The sequence below is a fragment of the Epinephelus lanceolatus genome, chromosome 22 (genome assembly GCF_041903045.1).
Source record: "Epinephelus lanceolatus isolate andai-2023 chromosome 22, ASM4190304v1, whole genome shotgun sequence".
NCBI lineage: Eukaryota > Metazoa > Chordata > Actinopteri > Perciformes > Serranidae > Epinephelus > Epinephelus lanceolatus.
This window is the reverse complement of record NC_135755.1, coordinates 22,364,065-22,385,604: the sequence shown is the minus strand read 5'-3', so window position 1 is coordinate 22,385,604 and position 21,540 is coordinate 22,364,065. Positions and strand designations below refer to the sequence as shown.

The 21,540-nt window shown below is 38.6% G+C and overlaps 1 protein-coding gene across 1 annotated transcript in view; it reads right to left on the bottom strand.

The window, feature by feature from the left end:
- LOC117245771 (glucosidase 2 subunit beta-like) overlaps positions 1-21,540 on the bottom strand; it is a 201,829-nt gene that overhangs the window by 166,525 nt on the left and 13,764 nt on the right. The window contains exons 6-8 of the mRNA XM_033609260.2: positions 20,587-20,716; positions 8,869-8,935; positions 419-497 (exon numbers count right to left, since the gene is read on the bottom strand). Of these exons, the coding sequence (XP_033465151.2) occupies positions 419-497; positions 8,869-8,935; positions 20,587-20,716 (276 nt within the window). The remainder of the gene's footprint in view (positions 1-418; positions 498-8,868; positions 8,936-20,586; positions 20,717-21,540) is intronic.

Here is a 21,540-nt window from a genome sequence, read left to right as displayed (position 1 = left end):
AAATCTGACAAATGCTAAACTGAATGACGAGACTGTGTGGGTAATATTGGGTATGTTGAAGCATTCACATTAGATGCGGTGTAGTTGTTTTAGGAAATTACTTAGCCATTTTAATAGTTGGTTACAGTTAGCTTGGTCTTTTCATTAGATGTATTTCATCCTTTAAAGGATATCTCCTCCAACAGAGAAGTGGAAATGTGGTATACCAATGTGTTCGATGATATACTGTGTATTATAAACATCTTGCTACACACTCTTGTTATTGTTGTCAAGGACACCAAGCATCGCAAGGTCAGACAGGACATGGATTCAGGCCTTAGACACAACCTGACTCAAGGCAAAGCCCCTGGGTGGCCTTCAGACTTCACTATATGTACAAGCCTTATAGTATTAACTGTGTGAATAAAAGACAACTCACCATTGCTTCATCGTCCGAGAGAACCCGCTCTTCATCGTGGACGAGTGCCACTTTGGCCTGGACTTCATCCACTGTTATACTGTGAGAAAAATATATAAAATATTAAAAAACAGATCCAGATGACAGCAGAGTGTTGGTCTTGAGTAATGTACAGAAGGTGCTAAAGCTGTCATGGCTGGTTACTACAGCGGAATTTAAGTCAGTTTTAAAGGGTCAAGAAAATAGCACTCTTGGTGAAAGTGAAATTGTTTCAGATAATTTTACATGCTTATGTATGTCTTTGTCTTTTGTATTGCATTCTAACTGGATGCTGTGCTGCATGCTGATGCTGTCCAAGCTGTCCTCTATTTAAAATGAATAAAAGTAATCTCAAAACATGAGCTCCAGTGTCGAGATGAGCTGAATGAAATGCATCAACTCAAGTTTGTTAACAAAACGTGGTTAGTGTTTTCCCTCACAGTTTAAAGCACATCATGATGTTATGAACATGTCAAGGCCTTCACCACTGCAACTGACACCAGCAACTTGTTGACGATGTATGTATTCTAGAGCACCTGAGGGCCAGCCAGCACAACATTTCCACTGGCCTTGCTGCAGGGGGGGACTTGAGGTTTGCAAGAAATGAAAACTTTTGAGACACACAAAAAAAATAAATATTGTACTTTTGGACCCTAAGCTCGATCTTTTGGCTTCACAAAACGCAGATTATTGTGCACAAGGTTTCTGGAATTTCAGTGGAGGAGTCTGCCTTCCTCTGGAGATGACACAATAAAGCAGCACTAGCTAAATCATTGTAAATTAAACTGCAGTCAAAGGGTACGCTGAATTTTGTCCTTATTCTTCAGGCCAGTTTGGGCTAAGTAAACACCGCATTGACACAGATTCTCACCTATCTCGCTCTGAGTGGCACACAACACACAGCACAATCAAAATCACACACACCACATCTAATCCTGGAACATTTAGATCTTTTCTTAAGCTACTCTTCCCTGCTGGTGTCTTTCTTCCGGAGGTTCCACCTAAACTAACATTACTGAGCTGAGATAATGACTGCATAGCCAGGATCAATCCCGAGAGTCCATCAAAAGCGGAAGTGCAGGCAAACATACAAAGCGAATAGCTTGTTCCACTACAGAGGATCAATGCTAGGGGTAAGTGCTGGAGAAAAACAATGGCTCCCTCCATTGTGAGGCGGCACACAGGCTGCAGAGTAGTGCCTCTGAAAAATCTTGTGTGAAGAAAACTGGCTTTGGCCCCAATCACAGAGGGCATTTATACACATAAAGATCATAAAAGCAGGTGCTTTACAGTGCACACCTACAGTGGGTTTGACCGACAGAGACGGTAATAAACATTAGGGAACTCACTCTCCCTCGCACTTATAATCCTGACAGAGAGGAGGGGATAAAAAGCACAACCTGTTTGTGGGCCTTTGGGAGGCTCCATCATGGTTCATTTCCTGAAGCAGTTGGTAGACTCTATTTATAGGCCAGCATACTGGTACCAGTTAATCCTGCACTGGGCTGCCAACTGCCTGCCAGCTGGCACAGTGGGTTGCACTTGTGTGTGGTGCTCGGGAAGGTTTGGGATGAAATAATGGTGAGGAAGTCCACAAGCTACCTTAATGACCAGTGAGTGGGGGAGATTTTTCCCCCCATAGTGCAACGCCAATTCCAAAAAACTGTGTAAAACATAAATAAAAACAGATTGCAACAACATGCAAAACATTTTTGTCACATATTCAATTTCGTTAGGTACAAATATGTTATAACTTTATTGTTTTCTGTAAATATACCCTCATTCTAAATTTGATGCTGGCAACATGTTCCCAAAAAAAAGTTGGGACATGGGCATGTTTCCACTGTGTTACATCATCTTTTATTTTAACACCACTCAGTAAATGTTTGGGAACTGAGAACACTAATAGTCAAAGTTTTGAAAGTAAAACTCTGTTCCATTACTTTCTTGTACACAACTTCAGCTGTTCAGGTCTTCATTGTCACATTTTGCTTTTCATATTGCACCACACATTTTTAATGGGAGTTAGGTCGGGACAGCAGCCAGGCCAGTTTAGTACCTGCACTTTTTTAATAGAATAGAAGTGAGCAGCGTTTGTGGATGTTGTTGATATATGGCTTTCACTTTGCATGGTAGAGTCTTAACTTGCATTTATAGATTGACAGTGGTTTTCCAAAGTGTTCTCGAACCCATGTAGGAATATCTTTTATAAAATTGTGTTGGTTTTTAATGCAGTGCAGTCTGAGGGGTTGAAGGTCCGAACATTCAGTGTTGGTTTTCAGCATTGCCTCTAATCTACAGAGACTGATGATGCTATGGATTGTAGATGGTGAAATCTATGAAGTCCTTGCAATTGTGAGTTAAAGGGAAATTTCAGTTTATTTCAGCCTGTCTCCTATCGTCCTAAATTTGTTTCAAGTGACTTGTGACATAGAAATAATAGTTAGCATGTTAGCCGTTAGCCTAGATACAGCCAGGGTGCATAGTAGCGTCAGACCTGTTAAAACGTAAGTGAACGGGCAACCTTCAAGTGCAAAGTTAGTCCACTAAACAAGCTTTTTTTTCCACAAAGACCGCCTCATATCGTTAGGATAAATGTCAGAGAACATATAGAAAACGACATGTAAACTCTGCAAAATCAAATTCCTCCTCCACAAAGTCGAAGTCTGGCAAAAAGTCAGCCATTATTCTATAAATCTTCATAAAGTAAATGAATGAACTTTTCAGGCTACTGTCTGGTTTTTTCTTCCAGCTGTTGCTGCTAGTTCTCGCGATATTTCAGCCGCGCTTTGGAAAGCAGAGCTAGATGGTAAACAAACATGGCAGCACACCGGTAAGGTAAGACAACACGTTTACATGTCGTTTTCTATATGTTCTCTGACATTTATCCTAACGATATGAGGCGGTCTTTGTGGAAAAAAAGCTTGTTTAGTGGACTAACTTTGCACTTGAAGTATGCCCGTTCACTTACGTTTTAACAGGTCTGACGCTACTATGCGCCCTGGCTGTATCTAGGCTAACGGCTAACATGCTAACTATTATTTCTATGTCACTAATCACTGGAAACAAATTTAGGACAATACGTGACAGGTTGAAATAAACCGAAATTTCCCTTTAAGACACGTTGTTCTTAAACTGTTTGACTACGTAAAACCTCAATTAAATGCCCAGTCCCTTTTACGAGCCTGGTAAGGCTACAAATTTTTGACAAATACACACCTGTCTCAATTAGAAGCCTGGGGTCCAATTCATAGAACATTTTGAGGATCCATACTAAAAATGTACATACAAACAAAAAACAAAAACTGCGTTCGCCAAAAAAATATTTGGCAATTTCTGCAATCAGGCTGCCACCTCACCATCTGCATCGCCAATTTTCCGTCTCCAAAATGTTCATATGCATGGGTCAAAGTTTCTCCCATCAAGTCTGTTTTATAGATCACAAATTTTGTGTGGGAAGTGGGGTACGCCTCTTTCAGGCCTTGTTTTGTGCGTACGCAATGTTTATAAATGAGACGCATATAGAAGTTATTCGGATGTATAAAAGCGGGTTGTTGGCTACCTCAAATTATGTGTCCATTCCTCGATTACCTTGTAAGTTATTCATATTCCTTTAGTCTAGATTCCTTTCATAGAAATGAATCCAAGTTGCGAGTATTGTTTTAACAGGATAAAGTGGTGTTGTGTCTGTATGCTGGGTATCATAATCCTCAAGTGCTATAACTCACTCTCTCTCTGAAACAGTTTGTAGTAGCTAGATCAAATGAATGACTGCTAACTGATATATTATCTGAAGCCTCATTTTTAGACAAGTAATATTCGTACTGGTTTAAAGAAACAATTTGATTGTATTTCCCATCTTTGGTGATTTTGTGCGAAAGGAATTAAAGGCCTGTCCCAAATATAAGCCTTTTGATTTCAGTGATTTAAGCAAATAGCCCAGGCTATTAATTGAAGCTTTATGGCATTTGCCTACGCAGCTTTTCACACGGAACCTTGTCCCATCCTTTCTTATTGACGACAGAGCCTTTTGAGGATGCCCCTTTCATATCTAATAATGATATTATCATATGTTCCCAATTAAAATGTTCCAAACTGGTGTTTTTCGAGCATTCAACAACTTTCTCACAATTTGTTGCCCCTGTAACAACTTTTCTGGAATGTATTGCAGGCATCGAGTTCAGAATTAGTTCATATTTACAAAAAAACAAAGTTAATCAGTATGAACATGATACATCTTGTCTCTGTATTGTATTCAACTGAATATAAGTCATAAAGGATTTGCAAATCATTGCATTGTTTTTAACTTACACAGCATCCAAACGTTTTTGGAACTGGGGTTGTACAAACTGATAGGAAGAAACTTTCACTGACTACACATTCTAGAGAGACCAAACTGTGTGAACCTGCTAACCCACAAATCACTGGAGCAACAATATTTCTACAGAGTTAGTTTTTGTTTAACAATACAATTAAGATGATAATCAGCGTGTTAGCTTCTGACATATTTCTTCATGTATTTCAAAATGGATTTGAAACTCCCTGAAAATAAAATTTGTTGCCATTTTTGTCATGAAGCAATAATTATTGGTGGCTAAACAGACGCAAAAATGAGATTAGTTCACAGTATAAATGAGAGAACAATTATCTGTGAATCTGCATTAAAGATAATTAGCAATTCCAATCGAGTGGATTAAGAACGGGGTAGTGTTTTGCTAAGTGTCATTAGGGACAAAGCCAAGAGCTTTTTTGTACAAGATAAAGAGTCTGCAATGTGCATGCTAATCCGGTTCAAAGTCAGCAAATTGCCTGGCAGTGTGCAAGCATCAGGTATACCGGCAGTGACTCTGGACTTTGCATTTATCAAAACGGAAACTAAATCAGGCTTGACACCTGGGCGTGTGAGCTGCACAGCCTTACAGGAAAAAATGGTGATGTAGCATATATATACAGAGCCTCCACCTCCTGATTTATTCAAATGGGCATCAATACATGTCCTGCCTCAAGATGGCCAGCTCACCGAATCCCATTGACTGACGGACTGAAACAATGGCTGTATAGAAATAAGCGGCACTTGCAGATATTTCAGCTTAGTAATGTGTTTGTTTAAGCACAGCCCGTGGAGAGACACCGCTTGGGATGGAGCGGATAGAGTGGATGGATGGAGGCAGAGCTGGGGAGGGATTGGGAGGGGGGCAGAAGGGCTGAATAATGGTACACATCCAGGCGCAGGAATGCATAAGTGGGCACATAGCTCCCTGGAAAAAAAACGCTGCACAAGCACTTCCTCCTCGATGCAGCCATATGTTTTATAGCGCTTTCAGTTTACTATGCCCAGCCCTGCTTCCTTTCCGGGAGAATATGCCCAGTTAGCTTAAGCAGTATTGATTTTTTTTTTCTTCCAGGCGTGGTGTGGGAAGGTGAGGATCGTGATGGGTGGGGATAGCAGTGGAGAGAAAGCACGGAGGGGACACGCTCATTGGATGTGACGCGCTCTGTTTTTCTGCAAGCCGCCAGCACATTTAAGTATCTTGCTTCAAAGCAAAATGGATGCCACTCGCTTTAAAGCTGGCAGAGGTTAAACACTGCTCACGACAGCATGTGAGTCAGCTTGGGTGGCTGAGGGGGAAGCTGGGAGATTGGGTAGGGGGGCGACAAGTGGGTCTGTTGGGACTTGAAGATTAAACAATGCAAATAAGCCAATGAATTACTTTTTGAAGTTTGCTGAAGAACAAATGGGCGTAGGAGTTTCAGGGAATGAGATGTGTGCACTCAGCTCAGACTGATGAGACTTCCCTGCATCAGAAGTTAAGGTGGAACTAATGAGTGTAGTACATATACATATTGATGTGAATTAGGTGCTCCAGAAACACCCATTTGTCTTATAGCAGGGGCAATAAAAGATAGAATGCACGTGAGAGGAAAAAATATGAGTCGTTATTATAATCTGGTGTTATGGATCTTCTTCATTGTACTCATCTTTCATGTTGTTTTTGTTTCACTTTGCTGCATTAGCAGGATTTCTCTGGAGGACGACAACAATTACAAGCAAGTGAACATGAGCTCTGTGAATTTGTTGCCCCATGTGACATGGTAATATTTCCCCTTATCCACACTGACACAAATTACAGGTTTTATCCATCACATAAAGTTTGTTTCCGTGCTGAGATGTCTATAAAAAATAAATACACACCCTAAAGGAGGGTCGTTTTTAATTTTTGTGTGCAAATTTATGGAAGTAGCTGATGGCTATTAAAATGATTCAGCAGTGTTTGCCATTGAGAAAGCTTTACATCTCAAAGACCAAAATTTGCCATTAATATTAGGAGCCGCAAGATCCTTGGATAGCCCGACTTTTTGAGTTGTTTACTTGTATTTTAAAGGTAAACTATGCAGGGATGGTTGGCTACTGTTTGTACACAGTATCACCAGCAAAAGCGAAAGTGAAAGCCAACCCAGATTCACTCCAATTAATTGGCATTTTGCCCCTCTATTAGAGCTGCAACGATAAATTGATTAATCTATTAGTTTAACTATAATTAACCACCAACTAAAGTGATAATCCATTAATTGTTTGAGTCATTTTTTACGGGAAAAAAGTAAAAATTCTCTGAATCCAGCTTAAATGTGAATATTTTCTGGTTTCTTTACTCATCAATGATAGCTAACTGAACATCTTCAGGTTATGGACAAAAATTTCTGACCCAACAACTAATCAATTAATCAAGAACATTATTGACAGATAAATCAACACTGATAATAACTGTTAGTTGCAGACCTACTCAGTATATTTGTGTTTTTTCTTGGCAAAGTGTCAGCCATTTTCATAGCTTTTTCTTGGACGTGTGCAACTTATGGTGGCACCTGGTTGCTAGTCCCGACTTCATGTGCACGCTGAAAGGCGACATAAGAAAACACAGGCAGAAGGCAGAGTCTCTGCAGATAAACAGACCGCCACAAACCTCTCGAGGGTCATAAGTAGGGCTGGTGATATCACGATTAATTGAACATTTTATCTCGATTATGATTAAAGAACGATTATCTTGTTTTTGTTTTTTGCCTTCATATTTCACCAACAAAGTTTGTACTTTAAATATGCTCGACTGTTAAAGCTGTGGTATTTTTTGTAATGAAATGCAAATCTTATCTTTGTGATTTTAAAATAATGGAAGGAAACACACAGTTGAATATTTCAATATTTGGAATATTGTGTAGCCTTTGTAAATGCTTGTGTTCTCAAAAGCTGCTTCGTGAAAGCACTTGTTGCTGGGTGCTTATCAGTCTCTTTCTGTTTTTTTGAGCCATGCACTGTTCATATTTGGTGACATGATTGTGCCCCAAGCGCTAAAACATATTGGTGGTGTTACCTTTGGTCACTGAAACAATGTTTTTGCAGCATTAACATTTGATTTCTTTCTTCATGAGAGTCAAAATGTGTCCAAACGACAGACAGCATTTTATTTCTGTTTGGCTAGGTGTTGGAGTTCTCCTCCATGTTGCTTCCAGGTCATGGATTGGACTGGGCAGAGTCACATGACAACACAGAGAGGTATGTTTTTAAAGGGACAGTACATGAACACACACAGTCAGAGAGTATTAACAGAATTTAAAAAAACGAAATTACTGACGTGGGCAGGATTACATCAGTTAGAGGTTCTGAATGTCAGTATAGATTAATTTTCAATTAACTGCCCAGTAGTAATAATTGAGAGGGATTACTTTTGAATGAGCCTATATGTTGTTTTGTAAAGAAAATCCTGCATAGTACACATTTAAAATGCCCCTCACATTGTCCACAACTGAGCTGAAAATGTGCCACAGCTATATTTATTTCACTAGACCTTGCTCATTTTAGTATCCAGTGGTTAAAATGCGCAGCTCAGTTAGAGAAGCACAATGTTCAAGGACAGTAGATCACTTGGAAGAAAAAAAAGGTGCAGCTGAATTATAAAGCAAGATTCAAAACCTTCAACCGTGTTCCTTTTTTCACACTCCCCAGCCTTCAAGCCCTCTCTGGTACATTTTTTAAACTGCACAGTAGGAGGAGAAAAGCCCAAACCGAGAGCAAATATGCTTTAAGAATTTCTTTAGTATTGGATTTCATAGCAATCTAAATACTGTGACAGAAGCCTTTTCACCCTGGCCACAGTAAAATCCTGAAGGGGAAAAAAAAAAAACGGTTTCACCATAAAAATATCAGTGGTGGCATTCGGAAAAAAAGGATCGGTGGATTCCTTATTTTTAAAAAACATTTGCAAACACTGTTTTTAATATAAAAGGTTTCTATTTTCATTAACACATCACACATGCGTGGGCTTTGGAGGGTTTTCATAGTTTGTAGAGTGATTAAAATGGGTGAGCACAGGGCAAAACATGAGAATAAAAACTGGAGCCACAATTATCAATGATGAAATAATCAGCATGTTAGTTACCTGCCATCTTTATTGCAGTCCAGTAACTTGAAAGTGCTGCTGACTGAGCTGTTCTGACGTTTGAGACCTAAGAAGAAAAATCATATCTGGGTTAAAGCAAAGCTACCTGATAGTTTTAAGGCACCACGGTCATAAGCACAATGAGTCGACAAAGAGGTGATATTTTCTATTACACAGCCATGTTGGACTTGCTGTTTAATCACCAATCACTGCTATAAACACTAATCCATGTGAATGCAAGCTGAGAGGCAAAGATGGAGAAAGGGACAGAGCTGGAGTTGGATTTAAAAATATGGGGAGCGGAGGGGTGTTTGGGAGGGGAGGGGGGGTGGAGGTTGTTGGGCAATCAGGCAATGAGTCAGTCACGCTGCGCAAGAACATTTGGTTTCCCTGTAGGAAAAAAAAAAAAAGCATGTCAGAGTCCAGAATGCAATCAGGAGGCTTTGTGCTGTAACGGCTGCTATGACAGTGATTTCCCTCTTCTCCATTCACATTCGCAGGCAGATGAAAAGGAGACGCATAAACTTCCTCAACCCCCTTTCCAGCGAGCATGTGACCCCAACTGATTCATTTTGTGAATCGCATTCATTGGAGTGGGAGGGAGAGGAAGTTCTCTTATGCTCGGCACTAAGCGTCTCCCACATCATCAGCAGAACGGAGAATGTAAAGGGGCAAACTGATTGGCCCCTAAGTCTGGGGAAAAGCACTTTACATAATGCTAATTGCACATCCGCCGCAATTACCTTTCCGTACTAATTACAGAAAAGCTAATTGTGAAATTAGCATTTTTTTTTCCCAGTGTACAGTAGAGCGCCTGTGTTGAGTGTGAGCTGTAGGGGTGTAAAAGAAAAAAACAAAAAAAACTAAAAAAAAAAAAACTAAACCCCAGTTCATAAATGCAGCCTTGCCAAAATGAATCCATATTTATAAAGCCGAGCAGTTTCCTTGGATTTAAGTTTAAAAAGATGCAAGAGTGTACAGCAGATCTTGTCACCCACGACATGACTGGAAGCTGCAAGTGTCTATGGAGCAGCCAGATTCCTCACCCTCGTTGTTGACTCTACTCAGCCAAGGGGAAAAACAAGATTTGCTAATATTCTTCTGCAATACACACAGCATCTGTCATATTAGTGGCCTATTCTTTTGTTTGAACAGCGCTCTATTCCCAACCTAATGCTTGACATTCTCAACCCATCCTCTAGTCGCTCTGTCTCGCAAAAAAAAAAAAAAAAAAAAAATGAGTGCACAAAGGAGGAAGAGAAATGGTCTCATCCCTCCCTCTACTGCAGAGCTGTAGCTATGAAAAACAACCATAAGGAGGATAGATGGAGAAGGGAGGAGAGGAAGGCAGAGAAAGAGGAAAAAGATGGAGTGGGGGCGGGGGGGGGGGGGGGGGCAATGTGGTAAAAGGTAAGAGGAAGAGTGGGGAAGAATGTAGAAAATAAGTGAGGAGAGAGTAGGAGGGCGAAAAAAGAAGAAAAAAAGACAGAACGGAGGTTCAAGACATTGGCTCTTTAGGCCGATGGCACATATAGGGGGCTATGTTTACTAATGGACACCATCACTCATCCACCCATGTTGCCCTGGCGATAGCGCAGCACACTCGTAAAATAAGAGAGGCACAAAGAGAACAGAGAAAATGGAACATATCAGCAGGAGACTGCAGATCTATGCCTAGGCTACAGACCGTGTTATCCACACAGAGCTTTCTTTGTTATTGGAAGCTCTTCACTCCAAGGCTAACAAAACACACATTTTGCTTTCTTTTATACACTATAAGCAATATTTCCAGGCAGAAAATTACCCCCTTTTCTGAGGGAGAAAAAAATGCTTTGAGATTGAAATGGATCAAAAGGCTGCAGGCGTTGCACTGAACCTTTACTTTGCAGAAAAGAGCACATACTGTAAACATAAAGACAGAATCTGCAAATAACTATTTTAACCTAAACGGTGCACTGGATGGTTCAGCTATACTGCGTCGCATTCAGAGAAGACTGCAGCACAATAAGAACATTGCAGCGTACAAAATCAGTGGCTTTCTAATTTCAATTTGTTCATACATTATCAGGGTTGTGGTAACAGTCGCTGCCTTATTCTCTTGTATGTTCCCACATGTTAATAATGGGCATTAATTAACCGCGTAGAGCCAATATGACAGGTATCACAAATAAGACAAATTAACCTGTCACCTGTCGGGCCTGTAGGATATGCAATACAAAATCATATTGCAATTATTTTTGACAGATATTGCGATTGCGATATGAATTGCAATTTTAGTGGGAATGGTAATTTTTGCATTTCTTTTTCACTGAAAAAATGTAACAATGTGATTATTGCTTTGGTCTGTACCAAATAAGAATGGTTTCGCTCACGTTTGGGCGTCTCTGTGGGGAAAACAATGCTTCATTTATAACAGTGTATTGTGACACATTCTGTCTTTATCGGAAAAAAAAGTTCCTGTGATTTGGATATTGCTGTGTTCCGATAATATTTAAATTAATTGTGCAGCCTTATCAAATCCCCATTTCACAATGGGTGCGGTTACATGATGGCTTCTCATTCAGAATGAAATAAATCTGAATGAAATCATTCGGAATTGAAGTTTTTCCAGGTAGTTTACATGGGAAATATTCATTCCGAATGAGGGTTTACACGGAAGATCAGTTTAATCGCCTTTATTCAGGTCCGTGCAAGGTTTGGGGGCAGGGAAGGTTTCTGATTGGATAGTGGGCGGGGCTGATGTTACGTGTTTATGTTTACCAGAAGAAAACACTGTAGTCCTCGCTCCGGATAACATGATGCTTGACGCCGCCGCTCTTAGTGCCTTTTTCGGGCTTGTTTTGCTTATATTCTTGGAGCAGCAGTACGACAACAACCTTGTTCTGCTAATGCTTCGTCTGTTGAGGAGGAGAAGAGAGGTAGAAGGTCAAAGAAGGAAGGTAGAAGACCGTGCTGTGGTGTATGGAAACCGGTGAGTGCAACGAGTCGCGTTGCGCTATATACGTCATCGCGCCAGAAGGGCAAGGAAACGAGCATGTGTGGAAAGACCGGAATGAACTTGAAGAGGAATGAGTGTATACAAGTGCGAGAAATTCTTTTATTCGGAATTAGCTACGGAATATTCCAGCCCCTTACATCGGATTGAATTTTCAATCGCATTGGCCATTTTCATTCCGAATTAGGTGTTTACAAGATCAGTTTTAATAGGAATGAACTTTCATTCCGGATGAAAAGGGAATTAAACTGTCCATGTAAACGCACTCCATGTTTGCCTCTGCTTATACCATCATTCCCTTTTGCATGTTTTCTGAATATATAGAAAATACAGATGATGAATTAATGTCTAGCAGCAGAACATCTACACTTTATACAAAAGCATGGGACAATTGCAGTGGCAAAATTAAATAAAAAAATAAATATAAATGAGCTACAAGGAGCCCTGGTGGCATTGTGGTTAAGGTGCAGACCATAAACTGAAACATAAAATAATAAAAGCTTAAAATAGTGGGGGGAAATCGGAGTATATCAAAGCAGTATGAACATGAAATGTTTGGCACTGATTTGCTGCATCTGGGTTACCTCGGGGGGAACTTCTACTGAAATCCAGAAATCTGGAAGACTAATTTTGTGTCTTCACTGCATATTACATGTTTCTTGATAACCATGCAGCCCTGTGCAAAATCCAACATATATAGGATTACATGCATACGTACAAAGACCCTCATACATAAGCTATATGGCACAAAGATGTTAATGGTAACACAGACACCAGACACCAGCTTTTATTGAGAGATATTAGTCCAAGTCCTACGTGTAAGCTTGCTACTGAGTGCCTATGTGCAAGTTGAAAGTGCCGTATCCTTAATGGAACAGCACAGAGAAGCAAAAGTAAAAACGGCAAAGGTCTGAGTTTTAAGAGAGGATGTAGACGTACCTCAAACCCATCCAACAAAAGTATGAGTCAGTCATTAAACTCACTAGCAGCGTTGGCATGGCCTGATGGACATAAGGTAAGGCTGTCAATTCACTCAAGACTTAACCAGTGGTTCTGGAACTGGGATGAACTTGACTAACAGGATAGAAAAAAAGATATTTCTATGAGCCTATGACGCCTACTATTAACATGCAGACCTGTATCTGGATATCAGGACAAGGAAAATGCACGGTAATGCTGGTGTACTGCATTGCAATTCAAATGCTGTTGGATCATTCAGACCACATCTGGAAGAAATGCATTTCTTTAAAATCGCACTGCAGAGGAATAAAACAGTTCAAGCAAAAGCGGAAACATGCTACAAATTTCCCCAATTTATAAAGTCGTCACCGAGCAGATGGCAAACAGGTGTGAAACGAGCTCTCACCAGCACCAATATAAAGCAAATCATCTGACGGTGTCTTACAATGAGGCGAAGGATAACCACACTCAACAAATCCACCAGCTCCACCTATCTAATTGGCATACTGAGATCTGATCGCAATGCCCGAGGAATCGAGAAGACACGAGCAGGTGTGCATTCAAAGGCCTGTGATCATATTTTATTATCAAGACTGCGTCTCCAGATACAGATCACATGTTTCTAGAAGGTGTAAATTGGGCCTTTGCATCAACGTGTCTTATTTTTCTGTTATTGGCACTTTGTTGTGAAATACTTCTATGCGTCTAGGCTCCTGCTAATAATTAGTCAAATGACTTTATTAATATGGCAAAATCAATAATCATCTTCTCTTACAAGCACTAATGATCTCCCTTAGGCTACAGTATGGTAGGGGAATAGATAAGCTTCTGTTATTCTGTGAGAATTTACTTTGAGTGCCAAACCTTCGTGCACCAAATGAATGCCCCTGTGGTTTCCTTATTTATGTATCAAAATTTTATGGTCAGTCCAACAATACCGTCTGATAAGAACAAGGTGCAATTTGTTGTGCTGCAGTGTGGTTTTATGAATCGCTAATAATACAAATAATTCAAAAGGGGATGGAGAGCCTGAATAAATAAAAATGGCAGCACTGACTATGTAATAACTAACATTTACACTCCACTATGGATCTAAAACTGCTGGGGAAATGTATGAATAAATATGATTCCAGATATGACATGAATATGACATTGTCTAATCATTATGCATGACTGTATGGATGGGAAAAACAACCAAATATAGATGCAATTTCAAGGTGAAATTGCGTGAGTCTCACATCCAAAAGGACGAACCATGAATTATGTCCATGTTTGACAGAACTGAAAAACAACTAATTTGATTTGGTTCATACAAAATGGACAGTAAGAAAACTGCTGTGATGTATGGCATGGCTACAACAGTGGTGGTTTGGCTGCTGAGGCATTCTTCTACCTCAATACATTTAAAGTCATTAGTACTTAGACTAGTGCTAACATTTTGTTTAACGTGGTTTTCCTACATTAAGAAAATCTGAAAAAGAGGCATCCAGAAATCCTGGATCCGGGTTCGCAGCCGCGAACACTGCTGCTTGCGGTAGGTTTTACTTCTGCCTTCTGTAGGTTGACTGGTGAAAAAGCAATGGGCATCAAGATGGCTACAATTAGAGGAAACATCGGAAAGATTCAGCCATACATGTTTGAGCCTCAGTCAGACCCAGTCTTAAGCGAGGAGTCTGTTGTGCACAAAATCAGCAACTAGAAGACGTATCAGAATGGTAAGTGTAGTTAGCATCTTTTATTTATGTTGTCTGTTAGCTTGTAGGCCAACAGGCAGTGTGAAACATAAAATAACATGTGCTACAACAGGGGTTTTGGTTGATAGTGGAAGAAAGCTCCAGGCGCCAGTTTACATAGAAAAAATGCACACTCTATCATGTTTGCTGTCAAAACTTTAACTATGCTAATGCTAACTTTGCTCTGTGTACTGACAAGTCCACCCTGCACTGGAGGTTTCAGGTTTCTTTGCCTGCAGTGTGTCGAAGTCTGTTCCCCCATCAAATGCGTTTCCTGTATTAGATAGCATCTGGCTTTTGTATTAGTGACGTACCTAATCTATTTTACCTGCCAAATGTAAATGCACAGACTTCGCCCCTTTCAGTAAGGAATTTGAAAACACCTCTCTAGTCAAAAATATCAAATTATCAATATGTGCCGATTCCGAATATTTAAAACCCATTTATAAAACTCATTATAGGCAGTATCAATACACTGGTACTAGCTAATATTAACATTTACTACAGTCATTCTCTTATTCTCTGCTACCACCCCAGAAAAGTCCTCATTGTCACGTTATAGCCTTGTTATATTAATCTCTAATTTGAAAGATTTTTATGGCCTAAATGTCAATTTTACCCCAATTTTAGTATCAAAAATCAGTATTTTTTTAGGTATTGAATCACAGTGTTGTGACATCACTACTCAAAGTAAAGAATACAAATCACAGGGTTTCCTACATATTCATTTATTTGTGTTAGACATCTGCCGCCATGTATGGATTTTTTATTTTTGTAGCTGGACCGTTCATAAGGAGTGCTATTGGGATATATATATTGTTTGGTTATTCAATGCACCACGCTCTTAGAGCGCAAAGCGTACTCTGGGCAGAGATGGAGCAGTAGAACACCAGGCGCAGTAAAAGTGAAATTTAATCATTAACTGATCATTTAGTTTCACTGGCCTCTGCAGCAGCTGCTCCTCTTATCCATCGATCTATTCTGATCAGCTCAGATCAGACAATTATCCACTCCATGACTCAAACTTTAAAGACTATTTAGGGATAAAAAAGAACTCAAGATTAGCTCCATGCTGCATTCAATGACCTGCAAAAACCTCTTCATTTAGGGGGACATAGAGGCTACCACCAAACATAGACTCTAGTTTTGTGGGAAACACTGTGTCAGTGTAGTCAAGGAAATATTATATTATAAATATTTTTAAAAAAAATTGAGGGGAGGGGGGCTTAAATTTACAAAATTAAATTAAATTAAACTCAATTTAACTCAACTCAATTTAATTTAGTTTATGTTACAGGTTTTCTAACTGCACTCATGTACCTTTGGAAACATGAGAAGCAGGGGGGTGGTTTGCAAGATGTTCCACTAGAGAAATCAGGTCAACCACTGGATTACCAATGAACTTGAGGAAATCTCCTCAAACTGTGGTTGAACTCTGAGACAGTGTAGCTTTGCATATTGGGACGTACCATTAAACGCAGTAACAGACATAAAATACAATGTGTCTCTTTATGAGGGGATCATATCAAGTAAACATCATCAGTGATGGAAGAGACCTCCATGTGAACCTGAAGCTTATTGAGGTTGGCATTAAAAAGGATTTTTTTTTTTCTTTTTACAAAAACAACACGCAAACATGATCAGCGTCCTCTCTGACAAGCCGGGCACAGCAAAGTCTTTGTTATTCAATGAGGATTTAACCAGATTTCCCAGCATGCTTTGCAAAGTGCATCAGAATCGTAAATACCAAGCTAGCTAATGGAATGACAGGATACGGCTAATTAATGTCGTCCTATTAATCTGTGGAAACAATGTCCAACATCATTGTATCCTGAGAACATGATAATCACACACTACAGTATGTGCATTATTTGTTGGGCTGTGAAACAGTATCACATTAGTGCTGCAGCTCCGAAACACTTCTTCTAAATCTGGCACCTGCTCAGAGTCCTCCAAAAGCATGTACACTAAAGACACTCTTGGAATATAATTTCCTCATGTTAAATAAAATGGCACAACTCATACTTTAATGACAATATCCAATATCTCATATCCTCCAAGCCCTGCAATTATTGTTTCATCATGGCAAAAGCACTGCACCATGAGAAACAGCAATTTCCTTTGAGGGTACAAAAACCCCAGCCTTTTAAAACTTCTCAATAACTGCGCATGAAGCCCTGGAGACATGTTTGAGCGACAGCAGCAGTAAAGGGAAAGACTGTTAAGTTCTCCTTTGCAGGCTCAGCTGCTTGTTGTTCTGGCTTTTCATTCCTATTTTGACACAGGCTATTGACAGGTCATAAAGGGAAAGACAAGTCGCTTATGAAAAAAAGTGTGTTTCATCTTTGTGATGTTACTATATTTAATTGGGATACGTCAATATTTGTCCTCATGGGTCCTCTAGTTTAGGGATAAGCTTTGCAATCCAAAAATCTTTTGAGACGTGGACACAAAACTCGATTACAACTTGGTTTAAACACTGACCTTACAGCATAAAATGCAAATGTAAAATGTGATGTTAGCATGTATGAAATATTGGAAAATACTTCCTTGATGATGACTTCACTTGTACAACCTCTGCATTACTGTGTGCATGTTTTATCTCTGGGAATTAAATTAAAATGTGCGTGAAAGCAGTATTAACTTGCCACCCAGAATAATAACAGCAAGGCCAATCGGGGGGCCATAAAGTGTTTGCTGAGTTAGACAGTAGTGTTGGCAGATTAATGGTGCTTATTCTAATTTTTAAGTTTTAATCAACATGTAATGTCATAAGTTGCGGGGAGAAAAGGCTTCAAGTCACTGGAACTTCCCGTCAACTTCCACACACACACACACACACACACACACACACACACACACACACACACACACACACAAACTGTCATTAGAACGGCATAATAAAAGCCTAGATGGATAGCCAACATGGACAAGACATGCCACGGAAATGAAAATTGATGGTTGTTACGCCCTGAAGATGAGCAGTAATGGAAGCAAAGGATGACAGGCTCAGGAACATGGGGTGTCTATGATGTCTGGCAAAGGTCAACTCTCGCAGTGGGAAGCATGATGGATGCATGCTTAGAGGAACCGGCAAAGTCAAATGACCTTTATTGCAATCAAAACTTTCACTTGAGGGCCAGTTTGACACCACGCAGACTATCAACTGACAGTATTTCATGGCATCAGAGAAGAATGTGAGAAACATGACGGCAATGCATTAACAAGTAGACAAATGATGTTTGATACATTGGCATTCAAACAGCAGAATATGGTAAAAATGAGAAAAATACCATTAAATAATTACAAATTACATAGTGGTGTGTTTGTTTCTATGAAGGCCCATTTCTGCCCGTGTAATGTAAAAGTGAGATCCTATAAGTCATTATGATGAAAAGCCTTCTCAAAATAATGTGTTGGTGTTTTAAAATAATGAGTTATCTAAAAAAAATTGTTTCTCAAGATAATGAGTTAGTATCTTAAAATAATCATCTAGTTTGTCAAAATAATTTGTATCTTAAAATAATGACTTTGTATCTCAAATGGATTCATTAGTATCTTACAGCAATAATTTAGTATCTCAAAATAATGAGAAACTGGATCAAAATAATGTTAGTATTTTAAGAAAAAGACTCAGTGTCTTAAAATAATTAGTATTTTAATATAATGTCTTTGTATCTCAAAATAATTACTGTGTACCTTAAATAATGACTTAGTATCTGAAAATAATGAGTTAGTATCTCACAATAATGACTGAGTATCTCATAATAATGACTTAGTATCTCACAATAATGACTTAGTATCTCAAAATAAAGACTTAGTATTGCATAATAATGAGTTAGTATCTCAAAATAGTGACTTAGTATCGCGAAATAATTACAAGTATCTCAAAACAATGACTTAGTATCTCATAATAATGACTTAGTATCTCACAATAATGACTTAGTATCTCACAATAATGACTTAGTATCGCATAATAATGAGTTAGTATCTCAACATAATTATCTGCTTTCTCAGAATGAGTTAGTTTCTCAAAATAATGAGTTAGTATCTCAAAATAGTGACTTAGTATCGCAAAATAATTACAAGTATCTCAAAACAATGACTTAGTATCTCACAATAATGACTTAGTATCTCACAATAATGACTTAGTATCGCATAATAATGAGTTAGTATCTCAACATAATTATCTACTTTCTCAGAATGAGTTAGTTTCTCAAAAATAATGAGTTAGTATCTCACAATAATGACTTAGTATCTCATAATGAGTTAGTATCTCATAATAATGAGTTAGTATCTCAAAATAATGACTTAGTATCTCATAATAATGACTCAGTATCTCAGAATAATGACTCAATATCTCAAAATAATGACTTAGTATCTCAAAATAATTACTCAGTTTCTCAAAATAATGAGTTACTATCTCAAAATAATGAGTTAGTTTTTCAAAATAATGAGTAAGTATCACAAAAATGACTTAGTATCTCAAAATAATGAGTTAGTATCTGAAAATGAGTTAGTAATTTAAAATAATGACTTCATAATTCAAAACAGGTTTGTATCTAAAAGAAAATTACTAAGTGTCTTACTCTGTACCTTAGAATAATGACTTAGTACCTCAAACTGAAGTAGTTATTCAAAAACAATGACTTAGTATCTTAAAATGATGAGTTAGTATCTCAAAATAACAAGTTAGTATCTCAAAATGAGGCAGTTATTCAAAAGCAATGACTAAGCATCTTAAAATAATGACTTTGTATCTCAAATTATTGACTTAGTATCTAAAAATGAGGTAGTAATTCAAAAACATCACCTAGTATCTCAAAATAACGAGTATCTCAAAATAATTGTTTTGTACTTAAAAATGACTAAGATATCAAAATAATGACTTAGTTTCTCAAAATAATGACTCAGTTTCTCAAAATAACTTAGTATCTCAAAAAAATGAGTTAGTATTTGAAAATGTGTTAGTAATAATACAAGTATCTCAAAATAATGAGTTAGTATTTGAAAATGAGTTAGTAATAAAGTATCTCAAAATAATTACTCTGTACCTTAGAATAATGACCACAAAATGAGGTAGTAATTCAAAAACAATGACTAAGTATCTTAAAATGATGAATCTGTATATAAAATTATTGACTTACTATCACAAAATGAGATGAGATGAGACATGATGAGTTAGTATCTCAAAATAATGACCGTGTATCTTAAAATAATGACAAACTTTATAAAAAAAAAAGACTTGGTATTGATTATCATTTCGAAATACTTAGTCATTAATTTTAAATGTTTTATTATAATGACAAAAATGATCATTTTTTCATCACACTGGTAAAAATGGGCTTCGATAAGTTTCCCATCAGTATTAAAGGTGCATGTTTTTGTAGATCATAACAAATGAGAATATGAAAAATATTCATTCTGCAACAATCTAAAAATCTAAAACTTTGAGCTAATTTAGCTCCAGTAATCTCTATCCCCTGCCTTCTTAACACATGCACGTAATGATTCTTCTAATCCTTTTGGACTTCAGTGCAAAATTGAGTGAGCCCATTTTCTATCCAGCCCCACAACTTTCTGTACATTCACATGTGCAGGTCTGAACGTCACTAAAATGCCGAGCCAGCTAGTGCTTGGAGCGATAAGGGAATTTTCCTGTGAGTCATAAGCAACTTCTCTCTGAAGGTTTGAGGAACGTGAAAGGAGAGCAGTGGGACTGCAATATGCTGTTGCTCAGCAGTCCTCTCCGAGTCCATTTATTTCAATGGCACAGGCATCTGTATTTAACCCTTCCAGCTGTTTCTGATGTTCCACCATTTGTCATCCTGACTATCTGGCCTGGGGAGCTAAGGTCAATTTACTTTTGTTGAATGTAAGGCTGAGCTGAAATAAAACGGAAGCTGCCCTGTGGTAGCTGTAACAATGACCTAACTATATCTACAAACCGGAGCAATTCTGTGGATTGACCAAATTGCTTTGAATGGACTCAAACCAAATCATGGGAGGTTAAGGTGGCAAAACACTTACTGCTGTCCCCTGCTTCCAGAGCCTTTAATGTTTGCTCTTTGAGTCGGTCGGCCTCATGTTTCTTCCTTCTGTGTTCCTCTAATTTGATCTGTAGGTCCTCGGCTACCTGCTGAAGCTCTCTGAGCTGCGCCTGAAGAGAAACGATAGAGAGAAACACAAAGTCTAAGATCAGCGTAACATGGGAAACATTCTAGCTGCCAGGTGATGGATACTTTCATCCCATTCAATTACAATTACAGCACAAATAGTTAGTGATACGCTTGTCTAGTTTTACAGTCAGTCTTCTTGATATTATCCCTAACCTGTAGCGCATACAAGCACAACTGGACATTCTGTTTCAATCAAACCCCCCATGGTACTTTCCCCACCACTGTTAGATCTAATATATCATTTTATCTGTTTGGTTTTTTTTTTGTAAATTTTTGTTTTGTAAAACTCTGGTGACTCAAACACGTATGGTTGTATAAGTCCAATAAAGTCTCTAGGTGGAGCATCCATAGCAGTCCTACAATTTAAAAAAGGGGGTATGACTTCATGCATTCAGCGGACACGCCCCCAGCATCTTAGAGCAGAGCATACTGCCTATTTTTTCATGATTTTGAAATGTTGGTTTATATACTTTGTGACTTTTTTTAATCATTCATATATGGCTGCATGCTTAATAACACTTTTCTGTGGTGTGACAAACATATCACACATATCTATGATTCAGAGCCGGGATTGCCTGCACACGGCTCTCAACATGGCCATGGCAGAGCCGGAAAGTAGCGGCTAACGCCGCAAAAGGTGCTAACAGCGTCAGCAGTGCTAACAACAGCAACAGTACTGACAGAGATAATGGTGAAATCAGGGGGGACTGGAAGATGGGCATTACGCTTTCGCAACGACATTCCACCACCTTGGGTAAAGACACCTATAATGTGGTAACCACCATATGAACGCAGTCCAAAGCTG